General features: G+C 39.8%; 1 protein-coding gene across 1 annotated transcript in view; it reads left to right on the top strand.

Moving 5' to 3' along the window:
* Positions 1 to 559: 559 nt before the first annotated feature.
* Positions 560 to 21347, top strand: part of LOC311485387 (CUB and sushi domain-containing protein 1-like) — a 285694-nt gene continuing 264906 nt past the window's right edge. Inside the window, exon 1 of the mRNA XM_084540754.1 lies at positions 560 to 976. Coding sequence (XP_084396880.1) covers positions 732 to 976 — 245 coding nt within the window. The 5' untranslated portion in view covers positions 560 to 731. The remainder of the gene's footprint in view (positions 977 to 21347) is intronic.

The following is a 21347-nucleotide window of genomic DNA, read 5'->3' on the forward strand; positions in this document are numbered from 1 at the left end:
AAAGTTTCTGTGTATTCCTGTGCACATAGATTCTGAATCTCTGATTCCGTCGTGGGTGGGCAGCGTAAAGGTTGTACAATGCATTATGCCTGAGTGTTTAGTGTCTTGGGATTTTAATGAGTGTTGAATGTGATCATGCTGCACATGCTGTTAAAACAACACCACACAGTATTCTGTGCATGGCAAAGTACATATGAATATATGTGTCATGGGATGTTATTTCTGGTCCAAGATCAGTAGCTTACAGCACTAACGCTGCCAGGACTAAAGGGATAGAGCCATGAAATCTAAATACTATATGCCATATGTACTCAGGCACTTTGCATGAAAGCTTTATATGGCGAAGCATCAAGGGAGGATGTGAGGCATGTGTTGCATTATGCTGGAGTTGCATGTGAGGACAGGGGCTTGTTGCTCTAGTGACACTTGGCTTAGCACATAGCACATATAAGCTGTGCGTAGGGTGTTCCTTCAAATAATGAATCAGTTACATTATTTCTAAAAGTTTGGACGAATTTAAAAATGCATGATCAACTTTCTTCACAGTGGAATTAATCTACAGTCATGCCTTATCTTCTTGCTGCAATCACTGTGTAGAACTTGACAAGAAATGCAGAACCCCAGGCTAAATCTGGAGTATGCAAGGCAGGAATTTAACACATTATCTTGTCCGTCTTGATTATATGATTTAGTTCAGAATGCAATCAAGTTTTTGATGCTAATAACCCCATATGGTTTTGTGTCATCTCTCTCTTCCAGCTGAATCTTGTGGTGGCGTAGTCCAAGGCCTGAACGGCACCATAGAGTCACCCGGATTCCCCCACGGCTATCCCAACTACGCCAACTGTACGTGGCTGATAATAACAGGGGAGAGGAACCGCATCCAGCTAACCTTCGTCACGCTGGCACTGGAGGAAGACTTTGATATTGTATCAGTTTACGATGGACAGCCGTCGCCTGGCAACTTAAAAATGAGGTTAGAAATTATTCTTTCATTTGCAGTCTGGTCTTGTGTCCTGCTCCTCTGTGGCTCTCTCTTCCATCACTCCCTTCTAACCTATCTGACTCTCACAGTTTGAATGCAGCTTTCCTTACTCTCCAGCTTGCCTCATCCACTCGCTCTAAACCACAGCTTAGAACTGTGGCGTGTTCAGGTGAAAAAGCACTGCTTTTGTTCCAGGCTATTTATCGTTCGTTAAAAATTACATTTGAAAGAAAGTGAAACCAATACAAAATAAGAACTGAAACAACTACACAGCCCTGAGTCTTTCAAAGAGTATATGTGTGTAATAGATGAGAGAGTTCTGCTAAATTATCTGAACTCCTCTGCATGAATCTATTTTAAATCATTATTAACATTAACATTTAGGGATGCCTTGATCCCCGATATACCCCTGATCCAATACTGATTTTTTCAGTCTTTTCAGTCATTGTTTTCCTATTTTAAGTCAGTCCCAACTCAATAAACTGCGTGCCAGCTTCAAACATCCCGATTGCTTTGTCTCGACTGCCGTGCCAACACAAACCACGGTTAAATGCAACATTCTAAGAAACTATATCAGTTTCTCCCTGAATTGGAAGAAAATACTGGTGTGAAGGTACGCTAACGTAAGCTGTGCAAAAGGAGATTTCTTCTCCAGGTGTTCACAAGATTCTGGACAAGAAAGTTGGATAGGGTAAATCACATAATATATCACAGAGGGAAAGGAGGCGAATACACGATATCAGTCAAAAGATACAGCTTGTGTGGTTAGGTGGAAAAAAATCTATTCTTATTATTTACTCCTTTGTATCGGTTCACGCATTCCAAAAAACATATTGCCGCCGTGATTAAAAGTTTCTTGTGCACAGCTTGTTGGCTATGTGGAGCAGAAAAAATAAAGTATTCGGATCCCTTTTTCAGTAATTTTATAAACTCAGAAAGACAGAAAGACAATGTGTTTTTTTCTTAATAAGAAAAACAACCAAAAGCACTGAAGCATGGAATTTCCTTTGAAAGAAATGGTAGAAGTAGTGTGCAGCACATAGTGATCAAACATGTAAGTGCCCCCACAGAAAACAGAATAGGCAAGACACACACCTTGCTGTGTGTGCACTCTCGTAACAAAGTAGTGGAGTATTGTTGCTCTGTTCTGATATCCTACAAAAGGTTTAAAATGTATGAATCATAAAGCTCTGTGCTTTCAAATTTGGCCTAGTGCGTCAAATTTGACTTGGCCGATACAGTTTAGAGTATAGCAGGAGAGACTCATTCTGTATTTAAGCTTGTGGGTGTTCAGGGGCTAACACCGTTTTATATTTCATTCAACAGTACACTGCACATTAATAGAAGAGAGATTTGCATAATGTAAATTTGCAAATATCAGAATATGTTTTATGATGCTATTTCCAAGAATGCAATTCAGATGAAATAATCAGATGTGTAGTAGTGCATTACAGATATGAGGCAGCAGCTAATCAGTATTTTCAATACTGATCAATGTTGTGATTGTTTTCTTGATTAATCATGGTCTGTACAATGTCAGAAATAGTGAAAAAAAAAGTTGTGAATAACTCAAATGTCTTTTGTTATTTCCATTTGAGGAGCTGCGACCTGAAGGTTGGGATTCTTTTTCTTCACTAAATCCCTGTACCATTTTATTTTTTGTTAAGCAACTTATTGATCAATCTGCTAATAAAGATCCCAACCTTAATTGTAACTTTACTACACCAACAAGGCAAGAGCTCGAGGTAAATGGAGCGGCGGTGGCCTGAAACATCGACTTTCTTTAGATGTGAACAGCCTCACTGCGATGTTTAATGTTCCTGTTTAATTTTGCATTGCAAGTTCAATTTGACAACACCGCCCGCATACAGAGAATATATTCTCACTAGGTTTAACAGCACTATCTAGTGGGTAATTATTTCTTTCTCTGTTGATCAACAAAAATGAGCAGAGAAATATAAGCCATTGAGAATTTGGCAGCATCTCCATTTGGCGAGTGCGAGGACTGTAATATTTTTGCAGAAAGGGCAGAGAGAACAGCATCTACGGGGCTGGCAAACTGTAGGAAGCTTATTCATAGTGCTCTGCTTGTGTGTAGGAGGGATGAGCTGGGAATGCACCGAGTGATGAAGGCTTGTGGTGCAGTTATGGATAACACTGAGTTCATTTATTTTTCTTTTTTTGAAAACATTACATAGCGATATTATGTGTCAGCGAGTTTTACTGGATTGAGGAGAATACAGTTGGTTGCTTTGTATGGAGACTTGCTGTAAATACAGCTGCATTTAGGTAAAAAAGGCGGGGCCAGTAGTAGTAGTAGTAGTTTTTTTTTTTTTTTTTTTTTTAGTGAAATAACATTTCCAAAGATATGCTCATTCGGTTAACTGGTGATTCTAAATTGGCCGTAGGTGTGAGTGTGAATGGTTGTCTGTCTCTCTGTGTTGGCCCTGCGATGGACTGGCGACCTGTCCAGAGTGTACCCCCGCCACTCGTCCGATGACAGCTGGGATAGGCTCCAGCAGACCCCCGCGATCCTTAACAGGAATAAGAGGGTTCGGAAGATGAATGAATGAATGAATGAAATAACATTTTGTGACAGTCAAATGCCAAAACTCAACTCTAAAATTCTACTCTGATCTTTTCTGCATGATGTTTAATGTATGGCGCTGGTGCTTTAAATGACACACATGTAATGTATTATTTTAGGTCTTTGAATTGAGGTTTGTGATCTTTTCTGAATTGTTCTACCTGCTAATCTGATTTACATCCAGAACAAACAGACATGACTAAGAAGGATTTGTTTTGGACTTTTGTTACGCTGGGTCTCACTGATCTGTGATGTGATTATCTCATGAGATAGGCTGGCTCAAGAGGCTACTTCACAACACAGCTTTACTGGGCTCTTAAGTCTGTTAATTTTTGTCAAAAGGTCAGGTCTAATTTGTCATTGAAATGAGGCTGGACTATTAAGGCTATTAAGAATACTAAAGGAAACTGTTAAATATAAAAATATATATATATAAAATATGAATGCATCATAGAACCACAGCTGATGAACAGTAAAATACATACAGACTATCATTCAGCAGTCGTGGTTTGTTATCAAGATTTCTCAGTTTTCTTCCCTGGTAGAGTTACATGTATACGCACAAAACATGTCTGTACATGTCTTCTTCTAGCCTCTGCAGAAGACAGCAACCAAACAGTGTGGCTACAGTACTTAGAATAAAACGACAAGTTCATTAAGCAATTTAAAAAATGATGCTGTAAATAACAAGTGAGCAACCCTTTGCCAGCCTGGTGGCTGCTTCATTTAAGATAATTAGCCCTGGACTTCTTTGGCACCCACATCACTGGACAGTGACCCAAACTTGCCAATATTTCAACTTTTCCATCCCTTGCAAGCCCTCATTGTGAGAGGATGGCAGTAGACTGGTATATTGGGTGTTTCTAGTGCTTCTGGCCTTAAGTGCAGTGAGCTATTGCAGTGAACCCATTCCCAGTACCATTTAGATCAAGTGACTAAGCTTGGGGGGTGCAGGCTCACTCTCTTCTCAGCTCAGCCCTTCTATTGATGTTAGCACTTCTATGAAGGGTGCAGACATTGCTCTTTTAAGAAGCATACTGCTGACTGGAGACCATTGGACAGCCGATTTTTGTGACCCTGGTCTCTCCTGGTGTGTGTCACTGCGGGTCAAGCTTTGTCCCCGCTTGTAAGTCTTCCTCCATCTACATCTGAGCGTTAGTAGCTATTGAATCACACCCACCATCCGCTTTTTACGTATAGGAGTTTTATAGGAGTTATGTTTTTACAGAGGACAGTTCACCCTGTCCACATCCGAGCTGATTTCAATTATCCTGCTTCTGTCTGTTCTCTGTCTGAGCTTCACAAGGGCAATCGTCAGCTGGTTGACCTAAAACCCTCTCCTCCTCTCAGCTTCTGGCTGAATGGTGCAAGACTTGCTGATATGAACCCATCAGGCTGCCCACGTGGACGGTGAGAAGAAGCCAAGAGAAGCTGACTGCCTTCTCTTTGTTCACAAAGAAGAGCACAGAAGACACAGGATATATCTTCCTCTTGCAGCCACCCCTCCAACTGCCCTTGGACCTTGTGTGTGGGGAATGCTGCAATCTCATATATAGAAGAAGGGCTGACCTGGCATCTGTGGCCTCTTCTTACCAGCCCCAGCTGTGCGTCAGCAGCAGTAACTCTACTGCATCCCCCTCACTTTGATAACTGATGTCAAGTGTGTGAAAATGTTTATATTTCTAACACTGTAAAGCTTCTCTCACACAGAGAACACTGCTTGCCCTATCCTTGTGTCATATACAATATAGGAAAAGCAAATAAGTGGCTTTGCATAAAGTGTTCTCAAGCCCATTATTCTTATTAGATTTGCAAACATTTGAAGCACTGCACTGAGATATAGAAATTGTTAATTAAGGTTTGCCTGTTTGGAACCTACTGCACATACAGAGGAGATGGAAGAAGAAAAATGGAGTAGTAGTTTCAAAAGTACCTTTGTACTTTTTTGTAGTTTTTACACTGCGAAACCTGTTCCCATTGGAATCCATTTCAGCTGTCTCAATTTCAGCTGACCATTGACACCATCAGATGGTGAGGAAAGTAAAAGATTTTTAGAGCCACCAAACCCCAGGGTGAGTGGCTGACATGTAGTGTAGTGTCACTTTTAAGTCTCATTGAAAGATAAAGTTTATTGCAAAAGAAACTGGTATACTGGCTTGCTTGTGTCCTTGAATTATATTCTGATCTGTCCTTTGCGATGTTAGCATGAAAGATTAGTTTCTGCTCTTCATCGCTTCAATATCTTAAGGTATACATTAGCAACAAAGTCACCAAAGGGAGGAAGTCCGGGTGGAAGGATGGATTGACAAGGTTTAGGTTTGAAGGACAATTTTGTCACACAAAACTTGACAGGGCGCCATCATCTCCACTGCTGGGTGCCACTGTGCTTCTGGGAGTTTGGGCTTTGAGAACCTCAGCAACAGAGGACATTGCATTGTGTCAAGCACTTAATTGGAAGCTCCAACCAGATTCTATCACAGTAATCTAGGTGGGATTTTTGGATGACAATGTGCAACAAAGCTCGGAACCTGGAGTTGAACCTGAAGCACAAGATATCAGATGGTTCAAACAAAGGGGTGGAATCAAAGATACAATACCAGCTTGACTGCACACCTGTGGAGAGGTTTGGATTGGGTAGCCATCAGTGGAGATAACTACGTTACCAACCCTTTGAAGTACCGCCATTATCATGAAACTATGCAGTGGCCCAAGCACTGGAGTACCCCTTGCCACCATTAACACACTACTTTCTCTCAGCAACATAAGACTGGACTGGAACTGGAAGTACTACTGAGCTACTGAGTAGGATCCTGTGTGAGACTGCGTCAAATGCTGCCAGAGAGGAAGCAGAATGGGAATGTTAACTAGACCTGAGTTGACTGAAGTGAGGAAGCCATTTTTCTGTATTGTGCTGTGAATGATATTAAAGATCATGATTGTACTTGTTTATGGAGTTTCTATCCAACCACACATTTCAGGACTTTGGCAAGAATAGCTTTTGTGTATGTAAAGCAAGCAAAAGAAAAAAATAATCATTCTGACCATCACATGGCTCTGTCCTCCTGCTATTAAAAGAAGGCTGGGGGAAAAAAACAACAAACAGATGAGACGTTTTGAATTGCTCCTGGATTTTGCTGTACTTCAAGTTTGTTTCTCAGAACCAGAGAGTCATTATGGAGTCATGTCAGAGCAGGGCAAACCATTGGCATTCTTATTGTCATGTACCCTCCGGGTCTTGTGTTAGGAGCTCACCGTGTTTCCACTGTTACTGCTGCACATGAGGTGTTTGCAGAAGTGGTTTGTCAGGCTGCTCTTCGACCTGCAATTTCCAAAGTTAAGTGGTGGCTTTTTGATCCCTTTTTCCTCTGTAAGTGACCTTCACTCCGGGAAACTATGGAGTACTTCAGAAGTTCACAAACTTCTTATCATCATATTTATTTAGAACAAGCATTTCTTCCATCCTCAGTGAAAATGTTCCACATAAAGCTACTCCTATGCACTTAACCTTTTCTGTGTAAGAACATTGAGTACACAACACAAGTCCATTTAGAGGCAGCCTTCATTCATATGAAATTCCTTTTTTTGCCTGTCTTGTATGAGTTATAACAATTCCTCTCAGCACAATGCATTTCTGTTGATGCCAATGATACATCAGTTTGCAATAGTATTTACATCTAAATTAACTGAAAGTCATCCAGTGTTATCCAGATGGCTTAGACACAGAAATTACATCAAAATACGCTTGTTTTCATCATATTAATTAGAGAAAATTTGTCTCATACATATGTCAAGTATTTGTTGAATATACAAATAAAATATCAATTGTCACTTCTCGCTGGTGAACCAGTGTTCATGATAATCACTGTGGTGAGAAAATAAACTGGTTTCATTTTTCACTGCTAGCAGACTTGCTATAGGTGTTTTAGCACTGTGTATAGACAGAATGAGGAAAAGAAAAATCTGATGCTATACTTCGCTACTTCTCTTGGTTCCTTTTAAACGCCGCCAGGGCTGAAATGGTATTCATTGTATCCTAAGGACCAGAATTTGGGGTTTTGTGTACTGGTTGTGTTTGTTTTTGCCGCTACTTTGTACTATTCTACATGTACACTTATAAGATTTGTAGGTATACAGTGCAATGAACAGAAAAAGACCTCAGTGACATAAATATCTGGCTTTGTCTTTAAAACTGCGTTGATTCTCCTTGGTATGCATATTGTTCTCCAAGGTACTCTTCAGGTGGGTTATTTGTGATGATGCATTAGATGTACATAATGAAATTTTGGTACATTCAGTGAACTATAGTCTTTTTTGCTTAATGCCTTCTTTTCAAAACCAAATAAGACTGATTGGTTATGGAGAGAGTAGGTCCGTCTGGTTGTCTCTGTTCCTACTCAGACTGTCTGCACTACTATCCCAGTGCGTGTCAGTGTTCAACTGGGGTTAAGGTCAGGCGACTGTCAATAAAAATCTATGACAGTCAGTACTCCATGGTCTTCTTCGGTCAAGTTGTTATTACAAGAACAAACTACTGCTTGTCCTTTGAGTCAGTTCAGTGTAGGTGTCCCACTCCAGAGTAGAAACACAGCCCCAGCACTATGTTTCACAACAGCTTTGATACACTGGCTTCATTCTCTGTCCTCTTTGTTTTGTTATTTATTTATTTTATTTATTTTTTTGCGCAAAGCCCTCGGTTGCTGCCACAAATCTCAATCTTGGATTCATCTTTAAATTATTCATCTACTGTGAATCGTGGTATGTCTTAGCCTTGTTTCCCTTCCTGAGAAGTGGTTTAGAGATGCCACTCGCCCACTGAGACACAACTAGTGAGCCTTCTTTTGACAGTGCTTTTGCTGATTGGTGTTATGCATTCTTTATTTAGAAGAGTCTGTCTCTGTGAGGAAGAGTCTGTTCTATCTCTCAGTGAATAAAGTTTGATTTATTGATCTTCTGATGGTGTGGTCACTTTTGGTGGTTTTTGTGCTTTAGATACAGTTGATCCAATTTCCACAAAGTGCCATGCACTGCCCCATTAGGAGACTTCAGGGAAGCTATGATTTGTTGTTGAGATAGAAAGGTTTTGCTTAGAATATCAGTTCTTCACATCTGACACTTTCTCTTAGCTGTGTTGCCATGTTTCCCATTATCGCAGCGTTGCTATTTTACTGTTGCAAGCTGGTGATCAATGGATGCTTGTTGGATCTACTCAAAAAAATGATACGTCAGTAAAATGTCAATCTGATCGCTGCCTCCATGAATGTATGCAAATCATGCTTATTTATATAAATAAATAACACTGAATTAAAATTGTACCCAAGAAAACATTTTTTAACAAAGATGTTAATATGGTCAATACCACTAACTTTGTACCTCACCTCTGACAGATGACAGATTTTCAACGTGGTCTCAGAACTTTGGACTCTGCGGTGCATGGGTTGTTTTTTTATTTTCTTTTTATTGCACCCTTCCACACTCATCTTATTGAAAATTTCATTCAAAGGACATTTCGACCGCGAGGTGAGACCACTACTCTGCTGAAATGCATGCTAATGAAACTATTTTTGGAGGTTTTAGCAGCTACAGGACATGTCTGTCCTCATCTGTGGCCTTGACGTCTTTTAAATCATTTTAATAGTCTCCTGGAAAAGACTTGTGAATGTCAGTGAAAGACAAGACAATGAAGCACAGGTCTTTTTGTAGTAAAGATGCAAACTGAATATTACTGTAGCTATAGCTAAAATGTGCATAAAGGCAACTAAAATCATGTCAGACGATCAGCACATGATATTATAAGGCACAGTGTTTTTTGGTCTGTGGTGCTTGTGATTACACAGCAATACTACAGCACTTAGATTTAGGAAATTGGTTCCAGCATTTGGGTGGCGAAGGCTCGAGAAAACACAGCCCTCTGTTATGTCTTGTCACAAAAGAGGAGGGAGCAGAGAAAGGTTATCAGTGAGATATAGGGTCTTTGTTGTAGAGCGATGGAGGCAGAGCAGAATGAAGTGTAACACATGAAATAGAGACAAAGAAATAATGAAGAGCAAAAGTGTAAGGTTCACACTGCTGGGTGTGTGTGTGTGTGAGAGAGAGATGGACCAAAGTGGTACCTTATTCATTCAGCATCATTATGCAATGCACATACATAAATAAATACAGTATGTGCACGCACACTTACAATACAACCACCGATGTTGAGTAATGTTTGCTTCATTGGTCTCTGGCTTTAACTTCCTGCTTCATTTATTCTCCTGTCAAACACCTTCTCTCGCTCTCATCATTTTTCCATGTCTTCTACCTTGTCTTTTTTTTAAAATTTTTTTACCCTTTCTAGTTTCTTACTTTTATCTACTTTTCCATCTGTGTGGCTCTGCTCTACACACTTCCTCTCCTTCAGGGCGGTGTCTCTTGGTTATGTTTTGCATTTGTGAAGATGACGAGGATTATATTTACTGTAGATATAATTATCTGTGCACTATGTGAAATTTAAATAGATTTGCGTATATACAAAGAACAAAGAAGCATCCTGCAAACAAAATATGTTTGAACCCACTCCTAATAAGAGATTTTACATTACTGTACTTTTAATGGCCAGTCTAGAGTAGTGCACATAGTCTTATCTAAATCACTACTTTTATAGGCAGTTAGTAGCCTGGAAGTAAACTACCCCTCCCACAATTTGTTTTTTGTGGACCACTGAACCCCTTGTAAACTGATTATGCTCCGGCAAAGATCTGCCGGGCCAATCAAATTGCTCAGACGGGCTTTATGCAGTGATGAACAGCAGGCGTAGTCATACAGGTCATCTGAGTGCTGTTGAGTTGAATTTGTTAACAACAAAATGGCAGTGATGGTTGTAGGTCTAGGCAATTGTGTGCAGAGGTATTTTTTTCTCTGTATTGGTTGAAACACTAATACAGAGAAGTCATATTCTGATAAGAACTGAGTCTAGCTACACCAGGCTAGGCTGTTAAGAAGAGGGACAAAAACAAACATGAATTTCCTAAAAATTAATTCAAGCTATGGTCATATTTATGCTTACTGCTGCTTTTTTTTTTTTTTTTTTTTAAACATAGAAGGCCTAATACAGACAACCAAAGGTTCCTAGAGATACAGCCGCTACAGTAGTTGATATAAATTTTACAGTAGCACAGTAAGAAAAGAACCAAAATAGTACAACTGCCTCCAAGCAACAAAGAAACCCAGTGGAGTTTGGGTACTAGTAAGGAGAAACATCTAATGGATTACATCTCGTCACAAAATGCATATACAGGCCTCATCCTGTGAACACAGACACATACACCCACACAAACTTAGGCTATCCCCCGAAACTGCAGTGTAAAGAAAAAAAAAAAAAAGAGGAAAAAAAACCCCACACACTTTTCTGAGGAAAAATAGGCCAACACTAGATAACCAGGCAATGGAACTAATCCAAGAGTACCGCTAGGGAAGGAAGGAGGGAAGAGAAGAGAGAAAGAGTGGGGGATGGATGAAGGTAGGACGGCTGGAGAGAGGAGAGAGACACAGACATACAGAGGAAGAGACACAGGACCAGAGAGGGCCTCAAACACACACAGCACAGCGCAGCACAGCACACAGACGGAGGATGCTAAAGCTAGTAGAACTAAGTCCCTCTGCGGTTGGTAGTCCTGTCCGTCTGTCTGTGTCTTATTGTATTCTTGATAATTCTCTAAGCTGCTTCGACTTGTCACCGGCACATCAGAAAGTTGAATACAGTTTTTGCAGAGTGATAAGAGTTGAACTGGCATGGAAACTCGAAGAATGTGTACAATTTCTACCACATAAGCATTTTTATTGCTTTATCATTCATCATGCCTGTCCAGGGTGTACCCCTCCCTCTCGCCTGATGACAGCTGGGATAGGCTCAGCCCCCCTGCGACCCTTCACAGGAACAAGCGGTTACAGAAGATGAATGAATGAATGATTGCATCATTCATCATGTTGTTTATTTGTTCAACTGTCCGTCCAACTGAGGCCGCTGTGTGGCTGACAAAGTCATGGTTGTATTTGACCACGTAGGCTGAAAAACACACTGCACTGAAGACTTCTGTTGTGATTATCAAACACTTCAACTCCTGCAGGTTTGAAAGATGACTGTAAAATGGCTGCAGCTCGCTGCTTTTTTGGAAACTGGCAGCTGCAATCAGCATGGTGCCCCAGCAGTTACAATAAATTGTAATACATTCACTCCTGTAGCATAATCCACTTCTCTGCTGCTCGCATGAATGCTCGGTATGATCCAGACGTTCATTTTTTGCCAAAATATGCTTGGTATGGCCATGTATGCAGCTCCCTTTTTTCACTAGGGTGCTAAGCTGTTTGTGTCAAATGATGTATTTGTTTTCTAGGAATGCAGGGTCATTGTTATTGCACAGTTATCTCACAGTTTCCTGGATCCAGTGACCCAGTGTCTTCAGATGTTTCTCAGACATTCTTAACCGTATAAATAAATCTAAATTATTTAACTCAGCAGAGAAAAAGCAGCAAATCCTGAAGCTGAAATGAGATTATTATTAAGTGTTTGTTCAGTTGTTTCAGTATAAGACGATACAACACAATGTGACACAATTCTTATGTGTTCATAGGAGTCCTAGGAGTCCAGTAATTTATAACCAAAACAAAACCAGCTGGGACTATTGGCCGGTGAATCTTCTTTGTAAGACCCACATACCTTAGTTTGTAACATAGTCTTGAGTATTTTGTCAGTTTTCAAGAAGTGACCGGTAGAAGCTGTGGTCGCCGGAGCAGGCTGTGGACTGATGCTGAGTTCAGCTGTTGGGCTGGACTGTAGGACTGATGAGAACATTTAGATCCGCGGGCCTCCTGCCTCACCAAACACCTGTTACTGCTGAGACACAGCGGGAGATGAGGGGATACAGAAGGAAAGACGAAGCAACAAAAAGAAAAAGTTACAGGTAGACAGAACAGGGATGGAGTACAGCAGAGTGCTGCCATATGAGGAAGAGAGAGAGCGTGAAAAATGGAGATAACTGTATGCCAGTGGCCAGATTTCAAGCTGAGCTTTCCTTAAGTTGTCTCCACGGATTGTGCATTTTGATCAGTGTACATACATGCCCCCCACGTACACGCAAATAGTGAGTACTATACCCCTGTCTGTAACATCCCTGCTAACCTGAATTCTCGTCGCATTTACTCAGACATCCACAGTCAAAGTTGCATTTGCCGTGAATCCAGTTTGAGCCTTGTCACATACGTTTCACTTCAGTGAAACAGAGCACTATCTAGTTTAGGTTATTGACACGGTAATAGAACACTGGAGCAAGTGCAAAGAACTGAGTTAGAAAATGTAGCCAGAAGAAGAGAAAGTGAAGAGTATGAAAGAATAAAACTGCAGGGGTTCCTAAAACAGATCTCACCCCAGACAAAGGAAACACAACAACAAAAGCATGCACAAAAATCAACATGACAATTCAAAACACAGCTCTGCTGGATGAGGCAATCTGAATGACATATGCACTCATGAATAGTTCGCCATGGCCACCCATACTGATGTCATTCCTTTTCTTCTTGAAAAATACACTGTAGAAATCCATGTGGTGTTGTCTTCTACTCGTATGATATTCTGTCATTATTTATGGATACTGGCAGAACGTGATCTCACAGGAAGTAACAGTCTTCCACTAAACAAGACTGAACAAGAACAACAAAGCGCCACCTCACACTGCCATGCAAAGTTTAATGATACACCTGTAAAAATGCAATGTTGTTGTTTACTGTCATTGAAAATTAGTTAGAATCTCTTTTTTTTTTTTTATAGAATAGAATAGAAAGAATAAAAAGTATTAAAAATCAAGAGCTGATGTAAGCATATTAAGCAAATGAGCACATCTGTCTTTTCTTAAGCTCTCAGTTGGAAACACGTGCAGCCTTTGATCAAGATGGTGATGTCTACAGGAAGTTTGGCAAAAGTCTGTAACAAATCGGGCAGTCCATTCTGCTGACTCGTAGTTTTTGGTTTTCGCTAATTACCACTGAAATTCACGCGTATTCCTTTTAGGATGTGCATTTCAGATGAAGAGCAACTTAGAGTAGATAAGCAGAGTTCCACCACTCTTTCTTTGTGTCAGAACTAACTCAAGGTACAAAGGCACCCTGAAATACACTAAATAATTTCAAGAGGGTGCTTTTTAGCTGCGTTTCCATAAACTGGATCTCTATATCCGAGTTTTCTGTTCACTGTTGCAATAAGACGCTGAACCACGGTAAATAAGATCTTACAATGCAGAGTGGTTGTAGTTTCAGACCAGCCAGAGCTACATTATTTAATCTCGCAAATATTTTTCTTTTTCATTTGTCTTAAATTGAGACATTACTTTCTTTTGGGAAGTTTATCTCAATATGAACAACACGTAAATGTTTCAACGGTGCTCTTCTTTTCGGGTGATATTTTTTGACAGCATTGCTTTTAATATGTTGTGAGTCCATTCATTTTTAATGTCACAGCTGTTGCCAGAGTTCAAAATGTGCAAAGAAACTTTTTAGATTTAGAAATGTGTAAAAAAGGGCAAAAATAACCAGTTTTCTATAATTAATTTTGAAGAACTGAATGAAAAATAGTGTTAGTAAATAGAAAACATACTAACCCTAACCCTTATGTTGAGATTAATTATTTGTTCTGCCGCTACCAAGGTCGTCATCCTCATTATACAGTAATATTCATATGGCTGTTGTTATATAACAGGCCTGCAGTCAGTGATTTTACCTGTAGTGTAGTGAACTAAACCAAAACAATGACTTTCCTGCAGGGATGAATACATTATCACATTACGCATGAGTATTTCCACAAGGAGACACCTCATCCATGTAAATTATGATATTCCGAGTTTACAAGGCTGTAGTCAGATCCATAGTAACAGCCATTTCTAACTATGTCTTATTTAGCTCTATCCCTTAGGCATAGCGTTTGATTTTTATTTTACATTTCAAAACATCATACATCATAAGATGTAATGTGTGCAGGCATTCAGACACAAGGCCCCTGGCACTCTTTTCCACACTGGTTGACTGGCGGACTAACCGGCTGGCTGAATGGCTGGCTGTCATTTTTAGAACATCTGAGCTGGCATTTATTCAGAAAATCTCCTGTTGTTTTTGCCCCCACAGGGTATTTACAGAGCTGTAATACGGAATCGACACTTCCTGAAAGTACAGATATATATATATATATATGTTTGTTTGTTTCAGACACATCAAGGTTGAGAAAGGCTGCCTCGTAAAAAGCCGGAGTTTGAAATGCCTCCAAGAAAATAATTTTTTTTAATGTTTTCTCCTATAGATACATCAAAGTACAGAGACGAAAGCACTTTGACATGAGAGGCAAAAACCAAATGATGCTCTCTACTTGTGTAGCTTTCCGTTTTATTCATACTTCAGGAAATAACCGTTCTTTTCATGCTTCATTCTTTAAAAGGACATCTTCCTAAATAGCTGACCAAAAGCAGCACTTTGCACAAGAATTAATTGATTTATTTATTTATTTGCATTTTTCAGATAAAAAAATTTAGGCCAAGAAAACATCTTTTTTAGCACGGTGATTTTTTTTTAATTTATTTATTTTTTAAGCTTACTTTAAAATTGGATTAGTTCTTTAGTCTTTTATTCATTAAAAACCTTAGAGGCTGCGTGTATGTGTTTCCTCCCTTGTTTTGGATAGACTTAAAGAAAGTTATTGGTGTTTTTCATTTCGTGCTGACAAAGACATAGAGACTTTGACAAGACAGAGCAGTGCTTGTTTCCTTCCATTCATCTCGCCCCTTCCTTGCTTGTCAAGACACTCTCGTTAACCTCTCCTCTGACTTTCTGTACCTCGGTCACTCCACAGTTTGCTCAGTTTTTCTCTCGATTCCTCCATCATTTTTTCCGCCTCCCACTGTGATGCCTTTCTGCCAGCTTTTTCCCTCATTGGAAACTTTTTTTTTTTTATTCGATATGGTAGTATGATCACACAGACACACAAAAACACCCCGACAAACAACTGCTTACTTACAGTTCAGCGGTGCTACTGGGAGTGAAGAAAGCGCTTTTTTCACGCTGAGAGCAAGCGCTCGGAAAATCACGGAAACAACTGGGACAATTCAGCAACTGAAGATAATGAACGCGTATAATGTCCCTTGGAGGCATGGTGGAAAGGATTTGCCATCTCTGTCAAGTTTTGAAAACTTCCTTACATATGCTCAAACTACATGTTCTACCACTAAGCATGGCTCTTTGGTGAAAATAACGGGGGAAAAAAATAATAATAGATGCCAAATCTCTTTGAAATTGTTAGAGGATCGGGGCATTTAATGACTTGGGAAACTTTATCTTGACACAGTGGCTAAAGGCAATTTGCCTCCGTACAAAAAAGGAGTAACACAGTTCCATGAAACTTCAAAGATGTAAGATGTGTTGTTTTTAACACTCAACACTGTCCAGAGTTAAAACACTGGTGTAACACAATTAACTCTGAGGAGGTAAAATGCTGATGTCAACAACAATTGCCCCCTCCAGCCCCTGTACACACCACACATTCCTATGAAAACCAACACAGCTTTTGTACCAAAATCCAACACTCTTCAGCACTGTTGTACGGAAAATTACAGTATGGGATGATGTACATTTGATCTGTATCACATGCACGCTGCCTATCAAAAGGTCTGTAGTGCTCTAGGTCATCTACACAGATCAGCACAATACGGCATGCATTTAACCCTTTATATGGCACTCATTGAAATACTTCAGGACTGAAATACTTCAGTGTCATTGTAGGGCAACAAATGTAAACATGTATTTAGACCATTAGAGCATAAGTGCTGGTTCAGGCACTTGTCAACATACACATTATCACACTAGACAACATTAGGCCACTTTTTCATGGTACCTAATAAAGCAGTTATGCTCAACGTTCATCCCGAGGTTGACCTTGCAGAGCACAGAATGACCTGAGACTGTTGCCTTGATCTTCTCTGATTGGTTGGATGTAAACCACATGCTTCTAAACCTCACTGAGAGGCACAGGCACGCATGTGTGTGGAAGTTACCAAATATGGTTCTTTGCATATTGAATTTTATGGTTCTTTTCCATAAAAGGTTAAATTGTTGTCAAAATACATTTTTTAGACTCCACAAGTTAGGCAATATCAACCCTCCATTAAACTGATGGTCCTGTTAAACAAAGGCATCTCATTTTCAACACCAGTACCAGTACACACGTCTCAACCTGATTCACAGCCTGTGCCATAACTTTTGACCTAGGAAGCCGTAAAAACAGTACAGGACATCAAAGCTTTCACTCAGCTCCTCACTACCCTCTAAACTGCTTGCCAAGACTTCAGTAATGGAGCCAAATTGTTAACTTTTAAAATTAAAGTTTTCTAAATGAAAAGCCAACTGATTCTGGTGATTCTTTACCAGTGTTTTGTGATATTTTTAAAGCTGTTTACAGATTTTTAAAGCTCTTTACAGATTTTTTTTATTAAAAAGCTGTGCTTACCTTCAAACCTCATGTACTACATGTGCATGAGTGGCCCAATTTCCCTAATACAGCTTTGGTAATGGATCATTAGATGGTGCATGGGAATCAAATTTCAGTCTGGAAAGAGATATTTCAAAAGAAGCTTGTGATGATGAAAAATCAGATGTTTGAAATGGCAAGTCATACCGTGCATCACAACAGGGGAAAACACAGTGTTTGTGACTTGAATTAAGAGGAGTTGCAAGCTCCAGCATCCATCATTCCTGCACACTAAGTCTCCACACATCAGTGGGGTGTTGAGTAGGAGGCACCATGACTGAACAGCATTAAGACCAAGATCTTTGCTGCTATCATCCAGCTTCAGCCTACTTGGCCTGGTTTTCCTCAGTATGTTACTCACAATTCTCTCTGACAGTGAATTCAAGGATATGGAGTTCTTAATCAAGTACTGAAACACAAGCTTTAACTCATTGAGCACCACTCCTTCAAGTAGACCATGCGTAATATCTACTTTATAGTTATCTGAAGTATGGGTTCTTCTGACACCAAATGTTGAGGCCAATGAATGGCACTGCAGTGTTGTGCTTGATTTTTATTCGAAAGTAGATGATCTCTACTAAAAAAAAGAGGGCTGCAACTTGGCTAGCCACCCGCACCCTCAAGAAACTACTTTACTGTACTTTCAGGCTTTTTATGGTCAGAGAATATTTCCAGTGTAGTTTACAGTATTTTCAGTGTAAGTATGTGACATGAGCATGCAGTTGAAAGCTGAAGAAAAACCTTGAATTTGGATTTTACAGAAGATATTGTATAGAGTGATTGTAGCTGCCAATGCTAAGGTGCGAATGATAGCATTAATAATCTCACTGTGAATTAATGGATTGCTTTTTGTGCTGTCACATGTTGGTGTGACTCCAAAAACATTATTTAGGATTATTTTTAGGCCAGTTTGAAGAACAGGTTTGTTACCTTGACAACACACGTTCAAATTAAGGTCTAGGGGGCACTGAAGCAGAGGTACGATGACTATGAAGCACAGTGCTTTGCAATCTCACACAATCCTACCTATTTAATATTATCAACAAGGCCGTTCCCTAATAATTGGTTAAATCTTAGTTGATGAAAATTTGTCTTAGTTTGCACAGTTCTGCTTGCAGAGAAAAAAACAACATGAAATGGCAACACCCAGACACTAACAGATGTCACATTATCCTTTACGTGACTGGTCCCTGCAGTTAATAGTTTAACTCTGTCTGATGGAAACATCATTCACTGACCTCATACATCATTTGAAATAATGTAAGTAGTCTGGCATTAGCCACTAACCATGGCCACTCACTATAACGTCATACATGCACTATATTAGGCATATCTCAGTGTTCGTGTGGACTGGTACAGTTAAGTTACCTCACCCGCTGCACGTTTGACTTAACGTGTGTTTCTCTTTAGGCACTTCTAGTAGGCTATACTGAGGGTATTGCGGTTCAGCTTCATCTTTGCGGCTGACATTGACCCCGAAAATGCTACTTACGAGGCAGAGATCAGGAACATTAGCACTTTTACTTTTGTTGCTGAAGCTGGTGTCATGAGTGGGCTAGTAATAATAGTTATAATAATAATAATAATAATAGTTTCATTGTTAGCTATTGCATCTCTCTGTGATGCACCGCTGTACTGACAATGTTGGAAAAATTCTTTCTGCCATGGATCTCAAACCATTTTTGGTGCCATCTTAAAATTTTTTTAATATTTTAATACATTAATATGTTTTATCTTGTAGCTCACCAGGGCCTCTATACAAAGACATCTGGCACACATCTGCTACACAAAGCACACGAAACGGAACACATTTTTCTTTTCGATAAAAGTTTTATTTGTCGGTATCACCATATTTCTACATTGTTTGTAGAAAGTGAAAGACAGTACGGTGGGATTGTTCACGTGGCAGCCTTCTATGGATAACTGGAGCATTGAATTCCGTGTTTGCTACTAGTGTGTGCGATTGTATCCACATTTGTGAGAAGGTGTTAAAGTTGGTGTGTTTTAATTTTGTCTCCTAATTTCTGAGAGTTTCTTAAAAAGACACGGTGTTAATTACAGTCTGCTATAATCAGCAAGGATTTGCTTTTGAGTAATTACTGTGCAAATTTTAACCAGGTGCATCCATATAGAACACACCCACAGAGAAAACCACTCATGCATATCAGATATCCACCGTGTCTTATCCACTGCCATAAACAGATGTGCAAATGCCAGGGTAACTGGACTTGCCTGTCGTTGTGACAAACCGCCAAACGGGAGAAAGTGTATTTACCTTTACGTATATTTTATCTTCATTTCCTTGCATTGAGCGGACTAAAAGCAGACATACCTTCCAAACTGCTCACAGAAACATAAAGACGCATCTCCAAGTTAGTCTGACTTTGGTTAGAAGAAAAAATAGTACAGCTTCCTCAAAACTGAACTAAGTCTCTTATCAGCCAGTGAGTCAGCATGCTTTGCATATTTTTAGCCCTGTGGCCAATTGCAGCACCACTGCACCTGGCCTGAGTTTGAATTTATAATGTTGTTGTTGTTTTTTTTTTGCCCTACTGTAGACCACAAGGTTGCTATAGCAACTGTAGATGAGCCGTTATTGGGTGATTGACAGCTGACAAATCAACATCAGAAGTATCTGTCACGCAAAGACCCACTTAAAATCACAGTTTCCTCTCATGCTTTTCATCTTTTTCCAAAAGAAAGATTTTCTCACTCTCATCCATCTCTCCGTCTGCCTTCTTTACTCTCTGTTAGCGCACAATTTGTATCATGAAACTTGACTTTGGAGTTTATAGGAGAGTGTTTATGTTTCAATCCGATTTAAATTTCAAAGAGATTTGGGCCCGTCTCCTTGGGAATGGGAAGGGGAAGGCAAGAGCCGGAGAATAAAAATAAGAAGAGTGGACGGTGGAAAAAAACAGATGAAGAGGTGAAGAGACAGAGAGTAACACTGTGGTAAACACCAACTCACGCTGAGGGTTTAAAAGAATAAGGACGTCATAAAGGAACATGAGGGAGAGTGAAAATTGATTCCTAAAAATGAAAAAAAAAAATAAATAAATAAAAAATTGTTGCAATGTTGTTTATAAGTGGTACCTGCCTGACAGTAATGCTGGTGCCTGTGAACGCAGACTTAAAAGGATGAGGGCAGGTGTTGTGATGGAAAAAGACTGAGGGCTGAAAGAGACGAGAAAGCTTCACAAAGTCTGAGAAAATGTTTTAGTGCAAGTTGGGACATAAAAAAAATTATCAGTCTTTCTCCCTATTACTCCTTCTCTTGATGAAGGATCCTTTTGGATATTCAAGTGCATTCAGTTTTCCTTTTTTTTGGGGATATTCTGTGAAAATAAAAATGAACTGACATGACTTATTAGAGTAGCTTTAGAACTGAAATCTTAACATTTTATTAAACCAAAACAACTGAATTTAAATACGAGCACCTGCAGCTTCTGTTGGTAAAGCTGTTGTCCGCTCGTGCAAATGTCATCAGAAACTCCTCATGTGCCAGCAGGTGAGGAAAGTTTCCAATTATGGATGGCTCCCCCTCTGTTGGGTTTGTCTTTCATGTGTGATTACCTAGCTTATTAATTCACTGGAGTGGCTTGAAAGAATGGCAGCTAGAGATAAACAAGAGGAATATTTTGTTTCTCTGGATGGCAGATGAACCATGAGACTGTCGACAAAGCACTAAAACCTGCCAGGTGAGGGTCATGTAATGGGCAGAGACAGCTGAAGGCAGGCAGGTTGCTATATTTTAGAAGACTTGTCAGCGTTTCTGCTTGTACTTTAAAGTTAATGAGTGGGGAAGCATATAACACAGCATGAATTGCTTTAGTGAACCTCTACCTGTCATTGTGATGTAGATATATATCTTAGAGTTTCTGTCTGATGTTGTGTCTGGACATACGCTATCACTATATTGCAGAAAGTATTCGCTCATCTGTCTTTACACACATATGAACTTAAGTGACATCCCATTCTTAATCCATAGGGTTTAATATGACGTCGGCCCACCCTTTGCAGCTATAACAGCTTCAGCTCTTCTGGGAAGGCTTTCCACAAGGTTTAGGAGTGTGTTTATGGGAATTTCTGACCATTCTTCCAGAAGCACATTTGTAAGGTCAGACACTGATGTTGGACGAGAAGGCCTGGCTCAGTCTTCACTCTAATTCATCCCAAAGGTGTTCTATCGGGTTGAGGTCAGGACTCTGTGAAGGGCAGTCAAGTTCTTCCACACCAAA

The sequence above is a fragment of the Chelon labrosus genome (genome assembly GCF_963514085.1).
Source record: "Chelon labrosus genome assembly, chromosome: 3".
NCBI lineage: Eukaryota > Metazoa > Chordata > Actinopteri > Mugiliformes > Mugilidae > Chelon > Chelon labrosus.